This window comes from Arachis ipaensis, chromosome B9, assembly GCF_059453495.1.
Source record: "Arachis ipaensis isolate K30076 ecotype BB chromosome B9, ASM5945349v1, whole genome shotgun sequence".
NCBI lineage: Eukaryota > Viridiplantae > Streptophyta > Magnoliopsida > Fabales > Fabaceae > Arachis > Arachis ipaensis.
In genome coordinates, this window is record NC_142444.1 from 139,888,224 (window position 1) to 139,911,857 (window position 23,634).

At 34.0% G+C, this 23,634-nt stretch overlaps 1 protein-coding gene, 1 non-coding gene and 1 pseudogene across 2 annotated transcripts; 2 read left to right on the top strand and 1 right to left on the bottom strand.

Moving 5' to 3' along the window:
• The first annotated feature begins 7,311 nt into the window (after positions 1-7,311).
• LOC148546552 (putative disease resistance protein RGA1) lies at positions 7,312-11,326 on the top strand (annotated as a pseudogene).
• A 480-nt stretch (positions 11,327-11,806) lies between these two features.
• On the bottom strand, positions 11,807-11,913 carry LOC148546553 (small nucleolar RNA R71). Its single transcript, XR_015900364.1, has one exon. It is a non-coding gene; the product is annotated as a small nucleolar RNA R71 (small nucleolar RNA).
• A 9,104-nt stretch (positions 11,914-21,017) lies between these two features.
• LOC148546554 (uncharacterized) lies at positions 21,018-23,121 on the top strand. Its single transcript, XM_088499250.1, has 6 exons — positions 21,018-21,336; positions 21,540-21,601; positions 21,783-21,932; positions 22,186-22,245; positions 22,365-22,591; positions 22,710-23,121. Exons 1-6 carry the CDS (start codon positions 21,018-21,020, stop codon positions 23,119-23,121), a joined length of 1,230 nt encoding a protein of 409 aa, XP_088355376.1.
• Positions 23,122-23,634: the final 513 nt, after the last annotated feature.

Genomic DNA, 23,634 nt, shown 5'->3' on the forward strand with positions numbered 1-23,634 from the left:
TTTAAAATTTGAAATTTTAAATTCTAAATTTTTGAAATTGAAACAAGATAAGATAAAGATTTGAAATTTGATTTTGAAAAAGATTTTATTTTAAAATTTGAAATTTGAATTTTTAAAAATTGAATTTTGAATTTTGAATTTTAAATTTTAAATTTTGATGTTTGAAATTTGAATTTTTAAATTTTTGAAATCTTAAATTTTGAATCTTTGAAAAAGTCAACAGAATAAGATTGAGATTTGAAAAAAGATTTGATTTTTGAAAAGTTTTAATTTTGAAAATTGAAATTTTAAATTTTAAAATTAAATTTTGAAATTTTGAAAGTTGAAATTTTAATTTTGAAATAAGATAAGATAAGATTTTGAAAAAGATATGATTTTTTATTTTGAAAAGATTTTATTTTGAAAATTGAAGACTAAGATAAGATAAGATAAGATAAAAATTAAAATATTAAAATATGAATTTTTAGTTATAATTTCAAAAATTAATAAAAAATAAAAATAGAAAATATATTTTTTTATTTTTGAATTTAATGAGGAAAGAGAAAAACAAATAAAAGACACAAGACTTAAAATTTTTAGATCTAGTGCACCTTATTTTCGAAAATTTTGGAGAAAAATACAAAGGAACACCAAACTTAAAAATTTTAAGATCAAAACAAAAGAAAAACACAAGAACACTTTAAAGACTAACAAGAACACAAAGAACAAGACTTAAGAAATTTAAAGAATACATGAACACACAAAGAACACCAAACTTAAAATATTTAGAAAATCAAACATAAATTTTTGAAAAATTAAAGAAAATAAACAAGAAGACACCAAACTTAAAGATTGAAACAAGCTTCAAACAAAAAGACACTAATTTTAAAATTTTTTTTAGAAAAAGGACTCAAAATTTCGAAAATTTAACCAAACAAGAACAAGGATAAAGACTCAAATAAAAGAAGAGGGTGACAAAAAAGATAAAGATTTTTGGTAAAGTTTTAAAATTTTTGGAATTGAAGAACAAGAACATGTAAGACTCAAAAATTTAGAAAATTACCAGGACACAAGCAAAAAGACTCAAACCAAGAACAAAAATTAAACAAAGAAAACAAAAATATTTTTGAAAAAGATTTTTGATTTTTTCAAAAAATTGAAGAAGAAGAAAATAAAAATAAAAGACTCAATTAAAATAAAATAAAATAAATTACCTAATCTAGGGAGAAAGACAATCCGTTAGTTTGTCCAAACTCAATAATCCACAGCAACGGCGCCAAAAACTTGGTGGCACAAATTCCCACACCGTCGTATAGCTGTACCAGCAAGTGTACTAGGTCGTCCAAGTAATACGTGAGTGAGTCATGGTCGATCGGTCGATCCCACGAGGATTGTGGTTTGAAGCAAGCTATGGTTATCTTGCAGGTCTTAGTCAGGCAAATCAGAAGGTTATTGGATTTGTGAGATCTGAAACTATGAAGACATATAACTAATAAAGATACTCTGTAAATTAAGTGGAATAAGTAAATGGATTATTGGAATGAAATCAGTAAAATGGATATAATTGAGGATTGGAGTTGCTTAACCTTTCTGAATTAACTCTGGTATTACTGTCTTCTCTGCTTATGAGTGATTTCTTCTATGGCAGGCTGTATGAGATCAAAGCCATGGGCCGTGGTCATTGATCTCCTCTGCTACAGATTGAACGCTATTGGCCATGGTCATCCAATCTGACGAAGGGTGAAGCTCTAGCAGTTCATTCTCCTGGCGATCCTACTCAAAACGCCACAGACAATATCGAATCTTCCGGATCAGAGAATGCTGCTTCTTTGGATTCTAGCCTATACCACGGAGACCCTAATCTCCTTGGAAATTGGCTGAATTGGTGTCTCGAGAAGTCCCCAACGAAATCGTGGATTAGCCGTTTGAGAGATGTATAAACATAGCTGTTAGCTCGTGCTTTCCAGTCACGTATTAACACGAACCCAAGTAGACGCGGGTGTTTGTCAGGCACGTTCATCTTAGTATGATGAACAGAGCTGATTATCACTGATCATCCTATTCACCATGTTGAAAAGCGAGTATACACTTAGAAATAAATCAAACACGGATCGAAGAAGAAACAATAAAACTTTTATTAATTCATAGGACTCAGCAGGGCTCCTCCTCTCAACCTAGGAGGTTTAGAAACTCATACTAATGTAAAATACAAAGTAAAACTCAAAAATAGTGTATAGTATGCGTGATGTCTCTAATGATTTTGAAAAATACACTTTAAATACTAAACAGATGACTAGTAAGGGTAAAACAGTCTATTTAGTGCTAAAATCCACTTCTGGGACCCACTTGGTGAGTGTTTGGGCTGAACTTTGATGAGCTCCACGTGCTAGGGGACCTCTAGGGCGTGAAACGCTGGCTAGGGGGTCCCCTTTGGGCGTTTGGACGCCAGTCTCTGCTCTTTGGGCGCTGGACGCTAGGAAGGGGGCAGGAAGCTAGCGTTGACGCCGGTTTTGGGCCTTCTAATCCGAAGCAAAATATGGACTATTATATATTGCTGGAAAGCTCTGGAAGTCAGCATTCCATAACCGTTAAGAACGCTCCGCTTGGACTTCTGTAGCTCCAGAAAAGTGCTTCTGAATGCAAGAAGGTTAGATCCGGACAACATCTGCAGTGCTTTCTCTGTCTCTGAATCAGCCTTTTGCTCCAGCTCCTCAATTTCAGCCAGAAATTACCTGAAATTGTCCAAAAACACAAAAACTCAAATTTGAATCCAAAAATTTTAATTTAACACTAAAACCTATAAAAACTTAATAAAAACTAAACAAAATACACTAAAAACTATAAGAAAATGATGCCAAAAAGCGTATAAAATATCAGCTCATCAGGTATTGATGTGGTGTATAAAGAGGTGATGGTTCATATGGTTAATGACAAGGTGTATAAGCATTGTGATTCCATGGAGGTGGAGGGTGTGGTGCTTGAAGGTTTGGTGGTTAAGGGTTGTGTATGGGGTATCTTTCATATCTTTGGGTTTGATATTCACATAGGGGAGGGTTTGACTCGTTGTAGTATAGAGGAGGTGATTGCCATGAGTGTTGCTCATCCACAAATGGTTTCTCTCTAAATTGATCCTCCCACTCCATGATGCAATACTAACTTGAATTCATCATACCCTACAAAATACTCAAAACCAGGCTCCAAGCAACAAGGGTGATAACTCATAGAGAAAGTGAAAAATAAGAGCAAAAGACATCAAATGACCAAAAGAAACAAAATCCTAATTACTAGCAAAAACAGCCAAATAACCAAAAAGTAAGCTATTTACACTATTGACATATTCACAACAACAAAAAATATAACACCAATTGCATCCCCGGCAACGGCGCAAAAAACTTGATAGAAAGGCCTAAAGCGGGTTAGGAATTTTATTTCAAAATAAGATTGGCGTTGTAACTATAGTCTCAAACCGGCAATTAAATCCCAGCCATAAAAGTTTGATTTTTCAAATACAAAACATAAACTGAGAGTAATTAAACCTCGAATCGTCTCCCTCGAGATGCAATTAAAGTGTCACACTTTCGGTTGTGATGACAAAGGGGTTTTGCAATTAAAGAACGAAAGATTAAAAGAATTAAGAAATCAAAGAACTAAGAAATTATCAAAATTGAAATTAATTCAATTCAAAAAGAGATAAGATCAAAACTTAGTGAAAATGCTATGTATGCATAAAAGACCCTTGACTTAGAAATGAGAATCTAAGGAATCCTATCATCGTCATAACCACAACTATGATAATTATGATGAGTCAATCTCGCTTAGTTAACCCCTAACATCGAGGAGTAGGTCAAGCAAGCATAATTGACCTTGATCCATAAGTCCTAGCTAACTTACCAAATTAATTGGTAAAAAGCTAGCGTCAATGGAAACAAGAGTCAACTAACTAACCAAGAATTACCACTAAATGTCGGACATTATGACTCTAGTATCCTAGGAACTCAAATTCCAAGCTAAGGTGTGAAAATCTACTCAAAATTACCAAGTAGCATTTTCACAAACACTTGGTGGGCATATAACCAAAACATGAGAAATTGTAAAGAAAAATGAAAACTATAACTAAACTATTCACAATATCAATAATAAACAAGAAATCAAGCAAATATAAATAATAAAACACTAAATTCATCAATCAAAACTTCAAGATACCAAAATTGCATATATAAACAAAGTAACTTGAACCATAAGAAAATAAAAGCAAAAGTAGTGTATGTAATTAAAAAGAAGATCAAGAGTACTTACAATAAAGATGAGTAAAAATCCAAAACCAAATCTTGCTATAAAATGCTACAATGAAAATTAAGTAAAACTCTAGGAGAGAATTTGCTATCTACACTACTCCTACTCCTATGGAAGCTTCCTACTACTAATGAAAACTAACTAAAACCTAATGTAAGCTTCTTCCTTCATATGTGGTCATTTTCCCTTCATATAGCACTCCCATTCAGCATCAAGCCTTCCAAAATTGGGCCAAAAGCCCCCAAAATTCACGGATCATGTGTTTCATTAATGAATCTACGTGCAGGGACCTGTGCGTACGCACACTTCGCTGAATGTTCACTTGTGCGTACGCACAGAGGGTTGTGCGCACGCACACATACTGAATTCCTTCTTGTGCATACGAACACTCCAGTGTGCTTCCTCCTTATTTTCTTCATGTGTTCTCCCTTTGTACATGCTTCCTTCCACTTTTGCCTAGCCATTCATGCTTAATTGACCTGAAATCATTCACAAAACACATCACGGCGTCTAATGGAATAAAAGTGAGATTAAAATCACTAATTTAAGCACAAAAATGCATGTTTTCACATTTAAGTCTAATTTAGGGATCAAACACAAAAGTATGCTATTTTGGTGCTTAAGTATGAGTTTATATGATGAAATCCGTCCAAATCAAGTTAAAATATCTCATCAAATATTGACTCATCACTGCCCCAAACTTGTCTCAAAACAAGATCGTCCTGAATAATAACATGATGTGACACCTTACGTACCTTTGAATTCCAATTTCATCATTCAACACTAAATAGTCTTTCAAATTTCGTATCCATGTCAACTTTATAAAACTACTTCTGCAATCCGCCTTTCTAGGTGTCACCCCAAACTGATCCAAACATCAGCTTCTAGGGCATCTAAACTACTTACTGTCACTCCTGTCATTGGAAGACCATTCATTGGAAGGCCAAGTATCATAGCCATGTCTTCTAATGTGATGGTACACTCACCAACCAGAAGGTGAAATGTATGTGTATTCGGATGCCATCTTTCGATCAATGCATTGACCAATGCTCCCTGACACTGGATTACTCCAATCTGAAAAACGTGAAAAAAAATCAATCTCTGATATATGCCCCTCCACAATAGAATTGTACGGATCAGACGGCAAATAGTGTGTACAGGTCAACATCCGTAAACCCTACATAACCGGCCAAATTTCACATCAATAAAAAATATCCATAAAAACCTAAATATAATAAATATACTAATAAATATATAACTAATTAACTAACAAAATTTAAAAACTAACTATTTATATAACTAAAAAGATTAATAACTTAACAACTCTAACATATTAATAATAAAATTCTTATTATTAATAACTAACTTATTAATATAATTTCAAATTCAGTATTAAAACTATTAATAACTCTTAATAACCATTAATAACTATTCTAAATTTAATTATTCATTAAAAGCACACGACATGGATCAATACCACCATATATTAATATTTTAACTACTATTATTATAATTATAACAACAATAATTATTATATCAAAAAATTTAAACACTTATTATACCACAATAAATATATTAATTAAATATTTAAATAATTCCAATGTCACTGTATTAATATTTAACATTAAATTTATTATTAAGAATAAATAACTTCTTAAAAATACCAATTTTAGTGTTCATAATTATTAGTTAACTCAATAAATTTATCAATTATTCCTTAACAACTTTGCGGGTATCGTAACAATTTATCTACTATTATTATATTAATAACAATAACTATTATATCCAAATATTTTTTTTATTATATCCAAATATTTAAAACATAATTATAATTACAATATCATAAATATATTAATAAACTATCTAATAACAATTTATTACTTACCAATCAAATGTCTAACAACAATTATTAAAACACCTAACTATATCTATATTTATAAAAACAATTAACATATTAAATGCTCTAAAATATTCAAAAATTTATTTAACAAAAATCCATATAATACTAACTATATTTTCTAACAATATCGGAAACATTATTCATTAACAAAATAAATAAATACATATTTAATAGTTTCATATATCACATTGTTAATAATATTTTAACTATCATTTAATTATTGTTAATAATATTAATCTCTAATATAATTTTATTAAATTAAAAAATTAATAACAATAACTTACATAATTAGAGTGACTGAAATAATTAACAATATGTATCTATTACGATAAATTTCTCTAATTTTTAGTCTTTTTGGAATTCTTATACTTCAGTTGTTGCCAGAGATGATAGCTTTAGTTCTTTAAAGTTGTTGAAGAGCTTCAGAGAGAATTGTGGTGGTGGGGATGTGGGTTTCTGAAAGAGATAGATGAATGAGAGAGAAAGAGACCATAATGGTGCAATGCACTAACCTGACTTTCATTTGTAAATTAAAAAGTGAAATTTCACCGACCAACCTTAAAGATTCAAACCTTCTCCAGATTCAAACCTCCCAGAGAAAATTGCTAAGCTTTTTCTGGAACATTTTCACTATTAGGTACTATTTCCCTTATAAACTGCATTCGGTGAATTTCACCGTCCACTTGCTGCAGCAACTTCCTACAAACACTTGTCTTTCTTTCTTGCAACAAACATTCATTTTGCTTTCAACTCTTTCCTTTGGCAGTTGAGTGAGTGATGGTTGAACAAATCCCTTACGGTGTTGCTACTTCCGTCATCAACAAGATTGCTTCTGTTGCCTTTCGTGAAACTGGGAGGATCTATGGAGTCATGGAAGACCTTGACAAACTGAAGGACACTCTGGAGTCCATCAAGGTCGTGCTTTCTGATGCTGAGCTGAGACAAGGCCAAGATACTACTGTTGCTTGATTCTGATTACTTACTTGATGACAAACAAGTCATCAGAATCAATGGTGACTTGCTCGATGACAAAGAAGTCCATCAAAATGTTCAAACAAGTCCTCCATGATTCTAATGACTTGCTTGATGATGTGTTCATCGAAGACTTGTGCCACAAAGCTAATGGTGCCAGTAGAATAATGAGTAAGGTGTGTGGTTTCTATAGCATATCTCATAATCCAATTGTTTTTCGTGCTAAGTTAGCCCATAAGATTGAAAATATTTGGAGGGACTTTAATTCTGTTGCTGAAGATATGTCTAAGTTGAATCTGAATCGGAGTCTGGTAATACTTAAGCAAGATGAGAGTGCTTGGAGGGAAACAAGTTCTTTTGTTTTGCATTCAGAGATAATTGGGAGGGAAGAGAATAAGAGTGACATTGTTAACTCGCTGAAGCAAACCCATCCAGATCAGAGTGTTTCTTTGGTTGTTATTATTGGTATGGGGGTTTAGGCAAGACAGCCCTTGCTCAGTTAGTGTACAATGCTACTCAGGAGCAGGACATGTTTTAGAAATATATGTGGGTGTATGTTTCAGAAGATTTTGAGGCGAAAACTATTTTGAAGATGTTATAGTCCTTGAAGAATGATGCAGGGGGTGACTCAATAGAGGTCCTACAACAGAAGTTGTGAGAAGAACTAAATGGAAAAAAGTATTTGCTTGTACTTGATGATGTGTGGAGTCAAGATCATTTAGGCCCAGTTTGGGTAACTAACTTAATTAAGTTCCTTTTGATAAAATAACTTAAACAATAAATAACTCTGTTAAAAGTAACTTATAAATAAGTTATTTTGTGTTTGGATTTTTAACTCTAAAAATCCTTATTTTAAAGAAATGTAATGAAAAGTAGAAGTATTATGAGAGAAGTCATTTTTTTTAACTTCTCTATAAGCTCCAAAATAGCTTCTTAGAAAGTTGCAATTTGGTTTTGAAAATTGCACCCGACATTAATACTACTACTTTTCATAAGTCAAAAGTTAAAAAAAGCTCCTTCTAGAGTTTTCCAAACGGGCCCTTAAAGTGGAGTAATTTAAGAACTCATTTGATGTGTGGAGGTCAAGGCAGTAAGTTATTAGTAACAGCCCGTAGTAAGTCGATTTCTCGAACAATGGGTATAAACACTCCGTATGATTTGACAGGTTTGACAAATGAGCAATCGTGGACTTTGCTAAAGAAGCTGATTTTTTGTGAAGATATGAATTCCAAACAATTGGAGAGAAAATTGCAAAGAAGTGTCAAGGAGTACCTTTGGCAATCAAAACAATTGAAGGCTTCTTACAAATAAGGATTGAAGAAGTAGATCAATGGTCCAGTCTTTTGAATGGTGATATTTGGAGGTTAATGCTGAGAAGAGGAGAGTATCTTACCAATGTTAAATTTGATTTACCGAAACTTGTCACTTGAATTAAGACAATGTTTTGCATATTGTTGTCTATATCCAAAGGATTCGATAATCTGAAAAGATGAATTGATTCAGTTGTGGATGGCTCAAGGTTACCTTGCAAGTTATGTTGAAAGGCAGTTTGTGGAAAATATGGGCAATCAATTTGTCAAGATTCTGTTGATAGGATCCTTTTTTCAAGAAGCATCAATGGATATATGTGGTGATATTGCATCTTTCAAAATGCATGACTTAATGCATGATCATGCAACGGTGGTTGCTGGAAATGATAGTTACTTACATGTTGAGGAAAAATGAATTGTTCGAAATCCCATGCATGTGGCATCTGAAACTAGGAACATTTTTTCATTGGACATGTTTGATGCAAGTAAATTGCAAACAATCATTTGTTGCAACGAGGCAGGTATATCAATGATCAACACGACTTCCATACAAAACTTCAAATACTTGCGTACTTTGAATTTGTCATGGTCTTCCATAACTGAGTTGCCAAAGTCAATTGATAAATTCAAGCATTTAAGATATCTTGATCTGCTATATTATAGTTATCTAAGAAGATTACCCAAATCGGTTGGCAATCTTGTTTGCTTACAAACATTAAAATTAAAGGGATATCGTGAACTTGTTTTCCCTGCAAAAATCATTATAAACTTGATCAATTTGAGGTGTCTTGATATTGAAGGATGTAAAACCTTTAAAAACATGATGCCAACAGGATTAGAGAAATTGACTTCAATGCAATACTTATCAAATTTTGTGGTAGGGGATAGCAAGGAAAGCACAAGTGGCAAGCTAAATAAACTAAAAGACTGATGCATATGCATCTTTAGTATTTTTCTCTCTTGTTTTCAAGTGTTTTGTTAAGAATTTTCTTTAATAAACATTACTTTGATTAGTTGAATTGATTGATTACAGGAAGCTTCAGAAGGAAAACACAAAGAAATATAATGGAAAGCATGCAAACAGAAGGCTTTCTGGAACAGAATAGAAGATGGAAACAAAAAGCTCCCTGGAACAGAAAGCTCTGGAAAGCAAAAAGGGATCCTGGGCGTTGTACGTAAACAAAAAGGTGTACTACATGAAAGGAGGAAAAGGGAGTATGCGTACACACACACCTGTGCGTACATACAAATGACTATCATTAAACATTTCACGTAGTATGTAGGCAGTTTCACGTACTACGCAGAAGATGTGTGTACGCACACATGCATGCGTACACACAACATAGAAGAATTTGGCAAAATATGCATACACACACCTGTGCGTACGCACAGGTTGGATTTCACGTAATACGTGGAATTTCCCATGTACTACTTTAGGGCAAGGAACAAAGGCAACTTAAGGGAATTGGCTCACGTACAATGCAGCCCACTTCACATTGTACGTGAGCCCATAAATGACACTCCAGGATCACACTTTCAAGTCACGTATAACGTGGAACAGCCCACGTATTACATGGGCCTTGCTGCCTATTCTAGAATTTAAATTAATGGCCTTTTATTCTTCAACTCCTCAACTCTTTAAAAGATTAATCACAAGCTCATTAATGAGGACAGTTATTCAAGATCACAAGCAATCAAGGAAAAGATCTTCTCGGTGAAAAATAATTAGGAAAAGATTTGATTCTGTTTAATTTTAATTTATTTTTGAAATTTGAATTTCGAATTCAGTTATCTTTTAGGTTAGTATTTAAGGGAAGAGGGTTCTGACCTCTTCACTACTTTGTCACTTTGCAATTTTAATTTCATAAGGATTTCAAGAACAAGCATGAGTTTCTAATTCTCCTAAGTTAAGGTTAAGAGATCTGTTAATCTATGGATCAATGCAATAACTTTTTCTATTTCTAATTTATGCAATTGATTCCTCTTCAAGAAACGATTATCATTCTTCATCTCAAAGGGTTTGAATATGTCGAGAAACAATTCTTCTCCAACTTGGATTTTCTCAATCTCTTGGAAAATTGATTGACTAAATTAAGCTTGAAAATCGATTCTCATCATTTGTAAGTTTTGAAACTAGATTGATAAGTGACATAGAATCAACTAGGTTAAACTCTTATGAATGTGTAGCTTTATAAATCAGAAACGTTCTTCAACTCTTTTCTAGGTTAAGTGACTAAGGGATTAGCGTTTAATTATATTAAAGAAAAATTGAATCACCAAGGGATTGGGGTTTAATTACTAATGATTTGCCATAAAAGAATCGTTGCATGATTAGAATAGAAATCAAAAAGTATTGATTCAGACGACTAATATCTCTGAAACCTTAGCTATCTCAATTATACATCACTTTCTTACTCATTGTCCGCTTCTGTTTTTACCTTGTTTAGTTTCTGTTTATGCTCAAAAGCTCTCAAAACCCAAATTTCCTAGTCTGACTAGATTAATCAATTGATTTTGCTTGTGTAGTCCATTAATCCTCGTGGAATCGACCCTCACTCACCTGAGGTCACTACTTGATTTGACCCGAAGCACTTGCCGGTATTTTGTGGATTGTAAAATTTGCATTAAGTTTTTGGCGCTGTTATCGGGAATTAATTTTGGTTAACAAACTACCAATCAATTGATTACCTAGATTAGACCTTTTTAATTCTGTTTATTTACTGTTTTTGTTTTATTTCCCCCCGGGAATTCCCTTCGTTATTGTGAAGGGAGTTCCAATTTGATTTCCGTATTGTTTTTGTCTATGCAGAATAACAGGAATAAGGAACTGTTTCAGTACGATCCTGAGATTAAAAGAACTCTTCGACGGTAGAGACAACAAGCTAGAAATCAAAGAGTTGAAGAAGAGACTGAAGAAGTGGTTGAGGAAGAATTTCCTGAGCCACAAATGGCAGAGAACGTGAATAATAATGTCAACCCACATGAAAGAACTCTCGGATCTTACATTAATCCTAATCTAGATAGTTGTGGAAGCAGTATCATTACATCTACTATACGAGCCAATAATTTTGAATTGAAGCCACAGCTGGTCACATTGGTTCAACAAAGCTGCCAATTCAGTGGAAGCTCACAGGAGGATCCAAATTTGTTTATTTCTAACTTTTTGCAAATTTGTGATACAGTCAAGACAAATAGTGTCTCATCTGAAGTGTATCGTTTGCTGCTCTTCCCATTTGCTGTAAGGGATTGGGCCAAACAGTGGCTAGAGAATCAAGGCAAGGAGAGCATAGCCACATAGAAGGATTTGGTCACTAAGTTTCTAAACAAATTATTCCTGCCTCAGAGGGTCAGCAAGCTCAGAACTGATGTTCAAACCTTCAGACAGCAAGAAGAAGAATTCCTATATAAAGCTTGGGAGAGGTTTAAAGAGATGCTCATAAAATGTCCTGATAATATGTTTACTGATTGGGTCCAACTCCAGATATTTTATGATGGAATCACCCCTACCTCACGGATGGCACTAGACACCTCAACAGGAGGATCCTTATATATGAAGAAGACTACTGAGGAAGCACAAGAATTGATTGAAATGGTGGCCAATAATCAATATCTCTACTCCTCTGAAAGGTCAGCAAGAAAAGAGTCATGGAGCTGGATACTTTGGATACCATTTTAGCTTAGAATAAAATCATGGCCCAGCAAATCAGTGCAACATCCCAGCAATTAAATGTAATTACTCAATCCCTAGGAGGAATGCAAGTTTCAGTAGTAAGCTCTCAAGAGAACTCTTATGGTATCAGTAATGGATTTTCTCCAGGTGAAGGGATAGAGTACGGACAATCAACTCTAGAGCAAGTGAATTACATGTGCAATCCTCCAAGACATCCTCAAAATGACCCTTACTCTAATTCTTTTAATCCTGGATGGAGAAATCACCCAAACTTTGGGTGAAAAAACCAAAACCAGAGAACAACCCAGTTTAATAACACCCACCATCCCAACCAATTCAATAACCAAAATTCTTTCAATCACCACAACACCAGTAACCCTTCTATGAACCATTTCCACCAATCACCATCCAACTCACAACAAACCCAGAAAAATACCAAAAGGCTTTCTAACTTGGAAATTGCCCTAGAAAAGCTATCTCAGAGCATAACTGCATTCATACAAGAAACTAGGAGCTTCAGGGAAGAAACAAGAACAAATTTCAAGAATCAAGGTGCTTCAATTAGGAATTTAGAAGTGCAAGTGGACCAAATTGCTCAACAATTGGAGAAATACACAAATGTTCTCCCCAGTGATACAATTCATAATTCAAAAGGAAGAGTGCAAAGCCATTAGCTTGAGAAGTGGAAAGGAAGTGGGGTTGGCAGAGAAGGACGCACACGTTATTGACAACAGAGACAAAATTCCAGAAGGTGAAAACAAGTCATAAGACAGCATTCGACTCTCTCCTCAATAGCCACAAATTCTACCGTCCAAAAGTACACCTAAAGAAAAGGTTTCAGTGTCTGAATATAAACCAAGAATTCCATATCCTCAGAGATTACACAAAGAAGCCAAAGATCAACAATTTTCCAAGTTCCTGGAGGTTTTCAAAAAACTCCAAATCAATATTCCCTTTGCTGAAGCTCTTGAACAGATGCCATTATATGCAAAATTCATGAAGAAACTGATTTCTAGGAAAAGAAACTGGAAGGAGAATGAGACGGTAGTCCTTACAAAAGAATGCAGTGCAATAATTCAGAAAAATCTCTCTAAAAAGCTGAAGGACCCAAGCAGTTTCGTGATTCCATGTCCGCAAAATCATTCGGGTGTTACAGAGTTTTAAACACATTGAACACAATTTGTTCAACATTCACCCTCAAGGTTAATTCGCCTTTCTGAACATTAATCAACGCCCTTGCTGTAGCAAGGAATGGCCTCCCTAGTATAATTAAGGCATTGGCATCCTCTTCTATGTCCAATATGACAAAGTCCACAGGAAAGATGAATCTCCCCACCTTCACCAGTAAGTTTTCAACCACACCTAAGGGAAATTTTAAAGAACGGTTAGCACATTACAACGTGATTCTAGTGGGTTTTATCTCTTTAATATAGAGCTTATGCATCAATGATAATGGCATCAAGTTGATCCTGGCTCCTAAATCACATAAGGCTCTCTAAAAAAATTAAAACATCACACATGGCTCACCATTAACCAAATTCACATCATATACAACATTAAACATCACTTTCATTCATTAATTCAAACAGGTTCACACATGATACACCATTAAACAATTGTAACATCACAAATTATCCTCAAACTTTAACTCTACAGCACAACAAATCTCCTAAAATTTCCTACCTAATCATGTATAATTTAGGTGCATTCCATATGGTTGCTATAACTTATATGGATTCTACAGCAACAAGAATAAAAACCCAACCGAGCCAGCAATACATAAAGCAGCAACAATCCTAAGCTTCCACTCCACATCTTTCAATCTTGATTTTAAGTTTGTAATCTTCCTCCTGGTTCTTGCAATTTCAATCTCCTGCTGAGCACCTCCAGGTTCCAGATCTGCCCATCGAAAAAATCACAGCCATCCTGAACCTAATAGAAGCCACAAAGACATATGAAAACCCCCCAAATTTACAGACCCAGAATTGCAAACGAGGAACAACATCATACCTCATAGTATACGCAGCCCCAAAATCTTCATCCTAGGTTATCCTTCATGGATGAAGTTCGCAAAATTGGCCTCTTGCCATGTCCGCATAGCAACTCCTTCGCAGGTGAACGAAATCGTGCAACTCTTAAACTCTGGGAAGCCATGGACACTGTCTCTTGAACCGTAGCACTGTTGCTCTCCGTTGAGCTTCTAAAGAAGACGCTGGCGTTGAACACTCCACACACTGAACCCTTATTTAGTTTCATTATTTATATATTTATTGTTTTCCTTATTATTATTATTATTATTATTATTATTATTATTATTATTATTATTATTATTATTATTATTATTATTATTATTATTATCTGTTAAAATGGGTGTAACGGACACTAACGAACTAAGGGGTAAAATCGTCCGAAGGACGATTTTAAAATAAACTGGAACCTTTGGGACCAATTTGTAGCAAAAAAAGGCCAGAGACGAAATAAATTTTTGGCCTTTACGTTAGGGACCAAAATCGTACTTAACCCTAAAAATTACTAATATCTTTTTTAAACATTGTGAATAATAAATGGTAATATTTTACACACTTTATCTCAATCTCGATATCTTATAAATAGCAAACAATTTGAGCAAATTTTAAGACAAGGCTTGAATATACATGTTTTATCTTTTTCTTTCCTTGATAATGCATCATTATATTCTTCTCTAGTTTAGAGAATACGATACAAGATACAGAAGTCATCCAAAAATATGATCTTCATTTAAATTTTGAAGTGAATTTATGTATGTATTGTGTGTGTTTTTAGACCACCACCAACATTTGAAGAATATTAAATTCAAGGCCTTAATTAAGTGGATGAGTACAAAACCAACCTAATTCAATTGCATTACAAATAGATAAAAACATTATCAATAGTAACGAAATCAAGTGGTTTATCTCTTCATAAATTAAGTAGATTGTTTGTCTAATATATGGTGTCATTGTTGGTTTTATACACTATGAAAACTAGGAATAATTTATATCAAAATAGAAATGGTCTTTTTTGTTTTGTAAAAGAAAATAAGAAAGATACAATTCGGATTTAGGGAAAAAATAGATAAAAAAAACTTTTACTTGAGTTATGGAAATAAGGTAAAGTAACTCATGAGCATTCTTTCTTATTGTAAATAATATATGGTGTTTCTGAAGTTGGAACATGAGAAAATCATTATGTCTTTTACTTTTCTTATCTCATGGATGGTGTCTTTTTTTATATTTTCTTTCTTTTTTTTAAGCATTATAGTTGATATAACAAATTTTAAGTTTAAGAGTGATGTGCATAAGATGTTTTAATAAAAATTATTTGAATTTGAATAGGGAATAACCACTTTTTTAAAAATGGATAGTGAGATAAATCTAAGTATGAGGCAGGCAATATGTTTGTATATGTTTTCAATCCAAATTTATTATCAAGGTATATATTTTTCTATGTTCTTAAATATGTTCAATATTCATCCACTGTTATTTGCATATTGAATCTATATTCACTTGTTATCAACGAGAACATTGTAAAGATAGAAACTTCATTCGCAACACATCAAGAACTTTTTTACTTGAGTAAGGATCATATAATTTATCCATGTATAAAATTAACATTCAAATATTTTTATCACACAAATTGAAGGTTCCCAAGTGAGTTGAAAAGGGAGTTGAATCAAGAAACCACCTTTATCACTTAATAAACAAATTTGCAGAATTCTAGTTTTAGGAGATTATTTTCGATTTTTTTCTCGTCTTGTAGTGCAGAAGAGAAAATGCAGAGAATAGAGAAAGAGAAGAGTGATGCCTCAATATATCCTGGTTTGGCCACGAAGTGCAATTTGATCTACGTCTAGTCTTCACTACAATAATTGTAAAATTTCTACTATAATCAATATAGATTACAAACTCCAATACCAAGAGACTCATACTCTTGTTTCTTCACCTAAACTATCCCAAGTTTAGTCACTCACTTAGGTGCTAACCCAATTTAGTTAAGGAGAACTAAGTGCACTCTAAACTAGTACACTTTTCGAACTCAAAACACTCAAACAAAGATTAAAATACCTTTGTATGCACTACTCTCTTTGTCTTTTATATCTCTCAAAGTAAACTTGAATCTAGAAAAAAAGAGAACTCAGAACACACTCAAATAACAAGGAGTCAAAGGTTGTTTGTGTGATCTATAATATGCATGAAAAATGTTGCCTCTTTCTTGGATAAAATTTTCTTTTATAGAGCTTGATTGCTTTCTTTAATGTTGGAATCATTCCTAATTCATCAACTAGCCATTACACCATTTATGAGTTGATTCCATTGACATTGAAGTAGAAATATTTTCCTTCTTTATCTTGATAATGTTTAGCAGATATCCAAATACTCATGATAATATATTTTCAAGTTTGGCTTGATATCTTCAATGATATTCCTCTTAATGATGCTGATTTGCATAACCTCTCTTGCTAGTTTGGTCATCCTTGATTGATTCTTGCATAAATCATCATAATAGTTAATTATAATAGGAAATAGTTAATTACATTTGTCATAAGGTATCAAATCAATTCTTAACTCAACAATCTCTTTCTTATTGACAAACATGATTAAATTTAAATTAAAGAGAAATGTATGAATGGCTTTTTTGAATTTCAGCAAACTCTCTCTATTTATGAGCATCCATCAATCAAGAGTAAGAACACAAAATTGTGGTACCTGACCATATACTAAAATAACATAACAAAACATGGTGCTTATAATATAAGATACTATAGCAGAAAAAATAAGACATATCAAAGTTAATAAAACCAATATCAAAACATACAGAAGATACCAAAAAAACATCTATAAGGCATAAGCCTAAAAATTTAATCCCTTTAATTTTTTTTCCTTTTGTCATCAAGGAGGAAAATTAAAAAAGATACAACCATCAGCAGTAGCAAAATGATGTGTGAAAGGCTAAAGGCATTAACAACTAATGTAAGAATAAAATCCCTTTAAAATAGAAAAAATTTTAGAATAAATAAGATGATTAATACTGAAAATACTTTGAATAAAATCTATTTTAATGCAATTTAAAAATATTTTTCAAATAAATGCAGAGATCACATAATAATTCAAAAAAAAATATAAAGAAGGCAGGTTGAAAAATGAACTTGTTCATCATTTGCCCAGAAAATCTTGTCTCGACATAAGAGAAAACAACTCAAAATCTCATCAGTTTAATTAAAATATTTCAAAAGCACTTAAAATTCTCAAAGCAGTTCTTAATTTACAAAATCTATCTTTAGCTAAGATTTTAGTGAAAATATCAGCTAATTGATCATCTGATTTAACAAACTAAACATCAATAATTTTTTTGTACATATTCACGTATTAAGTGATATTTCACTTCAATATATTTAATACAAGAGTGCAAAACTGAATTTTTGGAAACGTTAATGACACTCATGTTATTGCACATAAGGAAAATATTTTCAGCCTTAATCTTATAATAAATTAGTTGAGTTTTCAACCATAGAACCTAGGAGCAGCAGAAGGAAACTACTATATATTCCGCCTCAGCAGTTGAAAGAGAAACTGTAGCTTACTTCTTACTACACAAGCATTGAAGGGTTTGCCTAGGAAGCAACATATTCCACTTTGAATGATGTCAAGCTTTGATGAGGTTAAATACATCAAAGATCCAATCATTCCTCTATATCGAGTCTTATTAACATTTTTGTCATGTTTATCCTTCAACATCTTTATGTTTGGATGCATAGGAGTGTCTATAGGCTTTGCATTTTCAAACCAAACTTCTTGACCAGCTCCTTTCCATATTTTTCTTGGTGCACGAAGATACCTTAAGTAGTTTGTTTAATTTGCAGCTCAAGATAGAGTGTCAATTCTCCCATAATGCTCGTATTGAATTCATTAGACATAAGCTTTGCCATTTTATGGTTTTTAACTAGCAGTGTTCATTTAATTTTCAATAAGGACTTTGCTGCTATTTATTTTTGTTTGAAAGCATTAAAGTCTACTGATTGGCTTAGATTTGAGATTTTTATCACTGTCCCCTCCGAACCCCACTCATTTTCTTATCATCTTGTTATTCTCCATAATCAGTCACTCTCCTAGTTTCCTTTCCACTTTGAAAGGCCTTCTATTAAACAGTTTGGCTGTGGCTTCTTTCTACGCATAGGAGGACCAAATTGGACTCTCTTCTTCCCTTTGCTCTTCAATTTCTCCTTGTCTTCGACCCTTATGTCAACTTGGTTAGCCTATATTCATTCGCCTATTTTGTCCTCCCTTAGTTTGTTTCCTTCTGTATCTTCCATAAACGCAAACATATTTTTTGTTCATGGACTATTTTTGCGCAATACGTACAAATCGTTTCCAACCTTTCATACCGCACCACCACATCTATTCTATTTTTGTTTGGGACAAAAATCTTAAGAGAGTCTTTAATAGTTTGACTTCCTTCCATCACTATTCTCACTTTCGTCATCGAAGTTTCCTTCCACTTTATATCAAACAATCCTACCTACCTTCGGCACTTTGCTTAGTCTTTCCCCCATCTTTCGTGCCACCTCCAACATTTTAAACGATTCTAGGAACCCCCAGAATTGAATCCATATTGAGAGATTGGTGATTAATTGATCTTTAATCCTTATTTCTTCTTTCCACTGTTGAACATGGAGAGTATAGTACTTCAAAAGCCATGAAGAACCTTTCTCAATCCTCATCACATCCACTCCTTATCAAAGAAGAATTGGAATTGATTGTGATCGATCTCCATCACCCTAATCCTTCTTATCATCCCCAAATAGCCGCAATGTCGCCCCTTCCATAATTTTTGTTGAAAAAGCTTTATCAGTAAACAACTTTTCAATGAGACTATTAATGCAATTATCAACACCTCTCTTTATGTCTGCTTCCTCCGATTGTACCACATCATCACTTTCATTATCACTCCCCGATTCAGAACCATGCCAACTCCCTTTATTCTTTGCTAAGCACCAAAGAGAACATACGTACTAGTGTGAATAAGAGTTGAAAGTTGTGTGATGTAATGATCCTAAAGATAACATTGACCTAGAGGCACAAAAACTCTGTTAAGGTTAAAAAAATCCTAACAGAATATGTTAATCTAGTCGACACTTCCGATACTTTTAAATATTTCTTAACTCATAATCACATTTTGGTTACTCCTTTTAGTTGAGATTTGGTAAAATTTACGGTTAATATCATCATATTTTATTTATTTATTTTATAATTAACTACATCTTGACCTCTATTAAAATTTAGATAATATTATAATTAATATTCTTATATTTTATAAAATATGACATAAGTATAGGGTGCCAAGATAGATATTTGCCAATTTTTACCAACAATAATTAATTATTATTTTTTAATCTCAATTAGGAATGTAGTGGAGTCCATTAAGTATAATTTTGAAAGAATTAGGATTTGTAACCGTGCATGAGTAGTAATCACATCAATCTTGAAGGCGTCACGCAACCCTCACGCAACCTTAATCCTCTTACTCCTCGCCAGCCATATCTCTGTCCTGGAACTTTTTTAGTCACCGGGACGCCACAATTACCATTCGACGGTGACTGCCCCCTCCCGCCAATCCCATTTTGTGGCACCACCATTCCTGTAAAAGAAAAACTCATCCTACGCACTGATAATGCGCCCCAACCCCACCGTAGGTGTCTTCGTTGTCGTGGATGCACAGTGAGCCATGACGTTCCACTTTCGTTCAGCCATAGCCTTCCACCTTCATAGGAGCAACGTGAACATCCCTCACATACCGCTGGCAACGTCAACAGCCCCACTCGTTGACAAATAGTATTCCAACTCCATAGGAGAAAGATGTATGTGTCCCCGTTGAAGGCGATTATTCCACATGGCATTGATGGATCCATCAAGTTGTGAAGAAGAAATGTATGACACTTCATATGATGTGGATGATCATTCTAATTCCACTGATGCCAATGTCCCGTCTCTGAGTGAAGAGGAAACTCAACGTGTAGACAAGGTAAATTATGTATAGTAGTATAATTGGTCATGTTTCTTTGCAACGTGTTTTTTATTTAATTTTTGGGGTATTGACAGTGACACTCTTTTTTGGAAGGATTGTGGTTTTTTGTTCATTGAATTAGAATTGGTGTGGATATTCTTTCTTTTATGCTCGCATGATGCTACAATTTCGACATATGATGTGGTTTTTTAATTATTTTTTCTTTACCATGTTGCTTTGATATTTGCAACTTTGATTAGATTTTTATTTTCTAGATATTAATATCGATAGTTATGTTTTTAATCAGTGTACTTTTGTTTGTTTATTAATTGGTGTTATGAATGAATAAGTGTATGTCGGAAGAGTTTTTATGAGTGTTGAATAGTGGATGGTTATCTTTTTTTTTTTTGTGCTATGTTCTTGGTTTTTTATTTCAGGGGAAAGAATTTGTAGACGTTATTGAGTTAGAGGAGGATGCATCGGAATTGAGTCATTTGGTCCGAAATATATTCTATGAATAAGTGTGTTCGGTGATGAATGTCGTGTTGTTTGAATGGATCTGCAGTTGGCAGATCACACCAAAATTCCAATAGAGAAAATTCCGTACGTAGGATTGTGATTTGTTTCGTTGTAGTGGGCACAAGAGTTCTATTCTAATTATGCAAAGAAACTAGGGTTCGTGACTAGGATTAGGAATACCAACTTTGACAAGTCAAGGAAGGAATCAATGATACCCATTAACCAATCGATACATTACAATTGTGAAGGTTATCGGGAGTCTCAAGTGAAGGTAGCATCTCGGGTAAGGAAAATAACAACTGCCAGATGCAGAGCAAGGATGTACGTGATGTTTGATAGGTAGAAGGATAATTGGATGGTGTCCAAATTAGAATTGAAGTATACCCACCCGTGTTCTGCCAAGCAAGATATGCATTACCACGAGTACAGGGAACTGACCATGCATGCCAAGTGTGTGATTCAGGACAACGATGAGGCTAGCATACGACCCAACAAGACTTACCTCACACTGGCAAACGAGGTTGGTGGGTCATCAAATTTGGGTTACTTAGAAAAGGATGTGAGAAATTTCATTACAAGCAATCTACACTATGCTGACGAAAAATGTGGATGTCAAGAAAATGATGAGCTATTTCATGTGAATGAAAGAGATCAACCCAAATTTCTTTTATGCAGTAGATGTGGACGCAGCTAACAAGTTTAGGAGTGCACTCTAGGTCGATGCAAGGTGTAGGACATCCTACAAATATTATAGAGACATAGTATTATTTGATATAACTTACAGTAAAAATAAGTATGTTTGTTTTTCTGCCTCAATTGAAAGTTTTATTGCTTTGACACTATTGCAAGTTCTTACTTTTGGCTGGATTTATTGCAGGCATGGACTACCATTTTCATCTTTTGTTGGTGTCAACTATCATAGGAGTCCGCTCTGCTCGGGTGTGCTTTCTTGGAGAATGAGAAAATACGTAGTTTTGAGTGGATCCTTAAGCAATGACTGAATTGCATGGGATCTCCCCCACAGGCCATCATCATGGACAAATGCAAGTCCGTGTTTTGTGCTATTATGAATGTCCTTCCAAATACTTGCCACTGATAGTGCATATGACACATATTGAAGAAGATACTGCATAAGCTCGGAGGATATGCTCGGTACAGAGAAATACATGCTAAAATAACTGGCACTGTTTGGAATGCCCAGTCTGTGGAATCTTTCAAGAAGGATTGGGCTCAATTCATTGCTGAGTTCAACCTAGAGCATAATAGATGGGTATCATGTTCATTTTGTATTGTGCTTGTATGTTCTTTTTTGAGAGTAGATTTCTTGTGCTGCTTTTGTCTTTATTGTGCTCGAATTTAGGTCCCGTTGTCATCGGATGATTTATAACCTATTTAGATACTTTATGTGATGTCTCTGTTTGGAAGGTCGATGTCTACTTGGTTCACTAAGTCTGTAGATGTGTGTTGTGATGTAGCCAAGTGTTCATGATGGTTGTTTTTGCCTTTTCTTTTGTTTTTTGTAGACCTTTATGACGATCATCGAATGTGGGTTCGAGTCTATTTTAGAGGTGAATTTTAGGCTAGTATGATAAGTACCCAGAGGAGTGAGAGTATGCACGCTTTTTTACGACGGGTTCTTGCATTGTAAGAGTAGATTGGCTCAGTTCGTGCATGAGTAAACAATGTGCTTGGGAACAAAGAGAAAAAGGAATTGGAGGACAATGCTGCACACTCTAAAGGAGTTGTCCCCTGTTCATCCAGCTTTACAATTGAAAGACAGTTTCAGCGTGAGTACACAATCTCTATGTTTAGGGAAATACAACAGAAATTCAAGAAAAAAGGGAATTGTTTAGTCTGTGGTGTGACTCAAGAGGGAGATTTGGTTCGGGCGACTGTGGACGAGCAATACATTCTTTATGGGGAGCCTAGGTACTGCACGAACAGTATCGAGTTTGACCCATCGACATAACGTTCGGTGCGAGTGCAACATGTTTAAATTAAGAGGTATTCTTTGTTGCCACTGCCTTGCTGTGTTCTTTTATTACAGAGTAGACAGAGTACCATCTTGCTATGTTCTCCCTCAATGGAGAAAGAATGTACAACACAAACACACTTTCATCAAGAGCAGCCACGACGAGAAGCGATTCAATGAAAGCCACAACTTATTCAGAGGATTGTGTTCACACTTCTTTAATGTTGCCCAGGATTTCGTGACATGTGAAGAAGAAGCGGCCATGTTACATTCGGGTTTTGACGAGTTAACAGCTAAGTTGTTTGATTATCGTGCCAAATTGGGGTTTAAAAGTGTTCCCACTATACAGAACAGCATAGTGTTACAGTGTGACCCCGCTCGTGGTGCATCTGACATTCAAGGTCCTTCAAAGGTGGCAACGAAGGGTCGGTCGAGAGTGAAGAGACTTGGATTTGAACTGGACACCTCGATCAAGAAATCCAAGTGAAGAAAGAAGAAGAATGCACCGGTATGTCTTTACTATTTGGTTAGTTTCGAACCACTTGTTAACATGACTTGATGGATAAAGTTGAAACTATTTTTTTATGCGTGGTGATTTTTTTAGGAAAATAATGAAGCAATCAATCCAAATCTAGTGGTGGGTTCTGCTGTGAGAGCGAATGAATAACAGGAACATGGTGGGTTCATGTCTTTGTTAAACTCGTTTCGAAATACTTAGAAGACTTTTGATTATAGATTTGTAAGGAGATTTCTCTTTTTTTTTATTTTTGATTTTTTTCCACTTGTCTTTAACAAAGTATTCAGGTTTTTTATGTAATAAACAATTTTAAGTTGAGTTTATATCATTACTTATTGAGGTTTTTGATCCACTGATATGATATGATTATAATGTTATAAGCTTTCTAAGTTTGAAACCTTGATTCTATTGAAAATGAAAAAAAAAAAGATAAAAAAATGAAACCTCTGTTACAATGCACATCCAGTGACATAGAAGCCCACA

Excerpts from the sequence above, each read along its gene's own strand:
- LOC148546554 (XM_088499250.1), top strand. The coding sequence starts at position 21,018 with ATGGTGTCCAAATTAGAATTGAAGTATACCCACCCGTGTTCTGCCAAG. Across the intron at positions 21,337-21,539 it reads ACCCAAATTTCTTTTATGCA|GCATGGACTACCATTTTCAT; the intron begins GTAGATGTGGAC and ends GATTTATTGCAG. Across the intron at positions 22,592-22,709 it reads ATTCTTTATGGGGAGCCTAG|AGTAGACAGAGTACCATCTT; the intron begins GTACTGCACGAA and ends CTTTTATTACAG.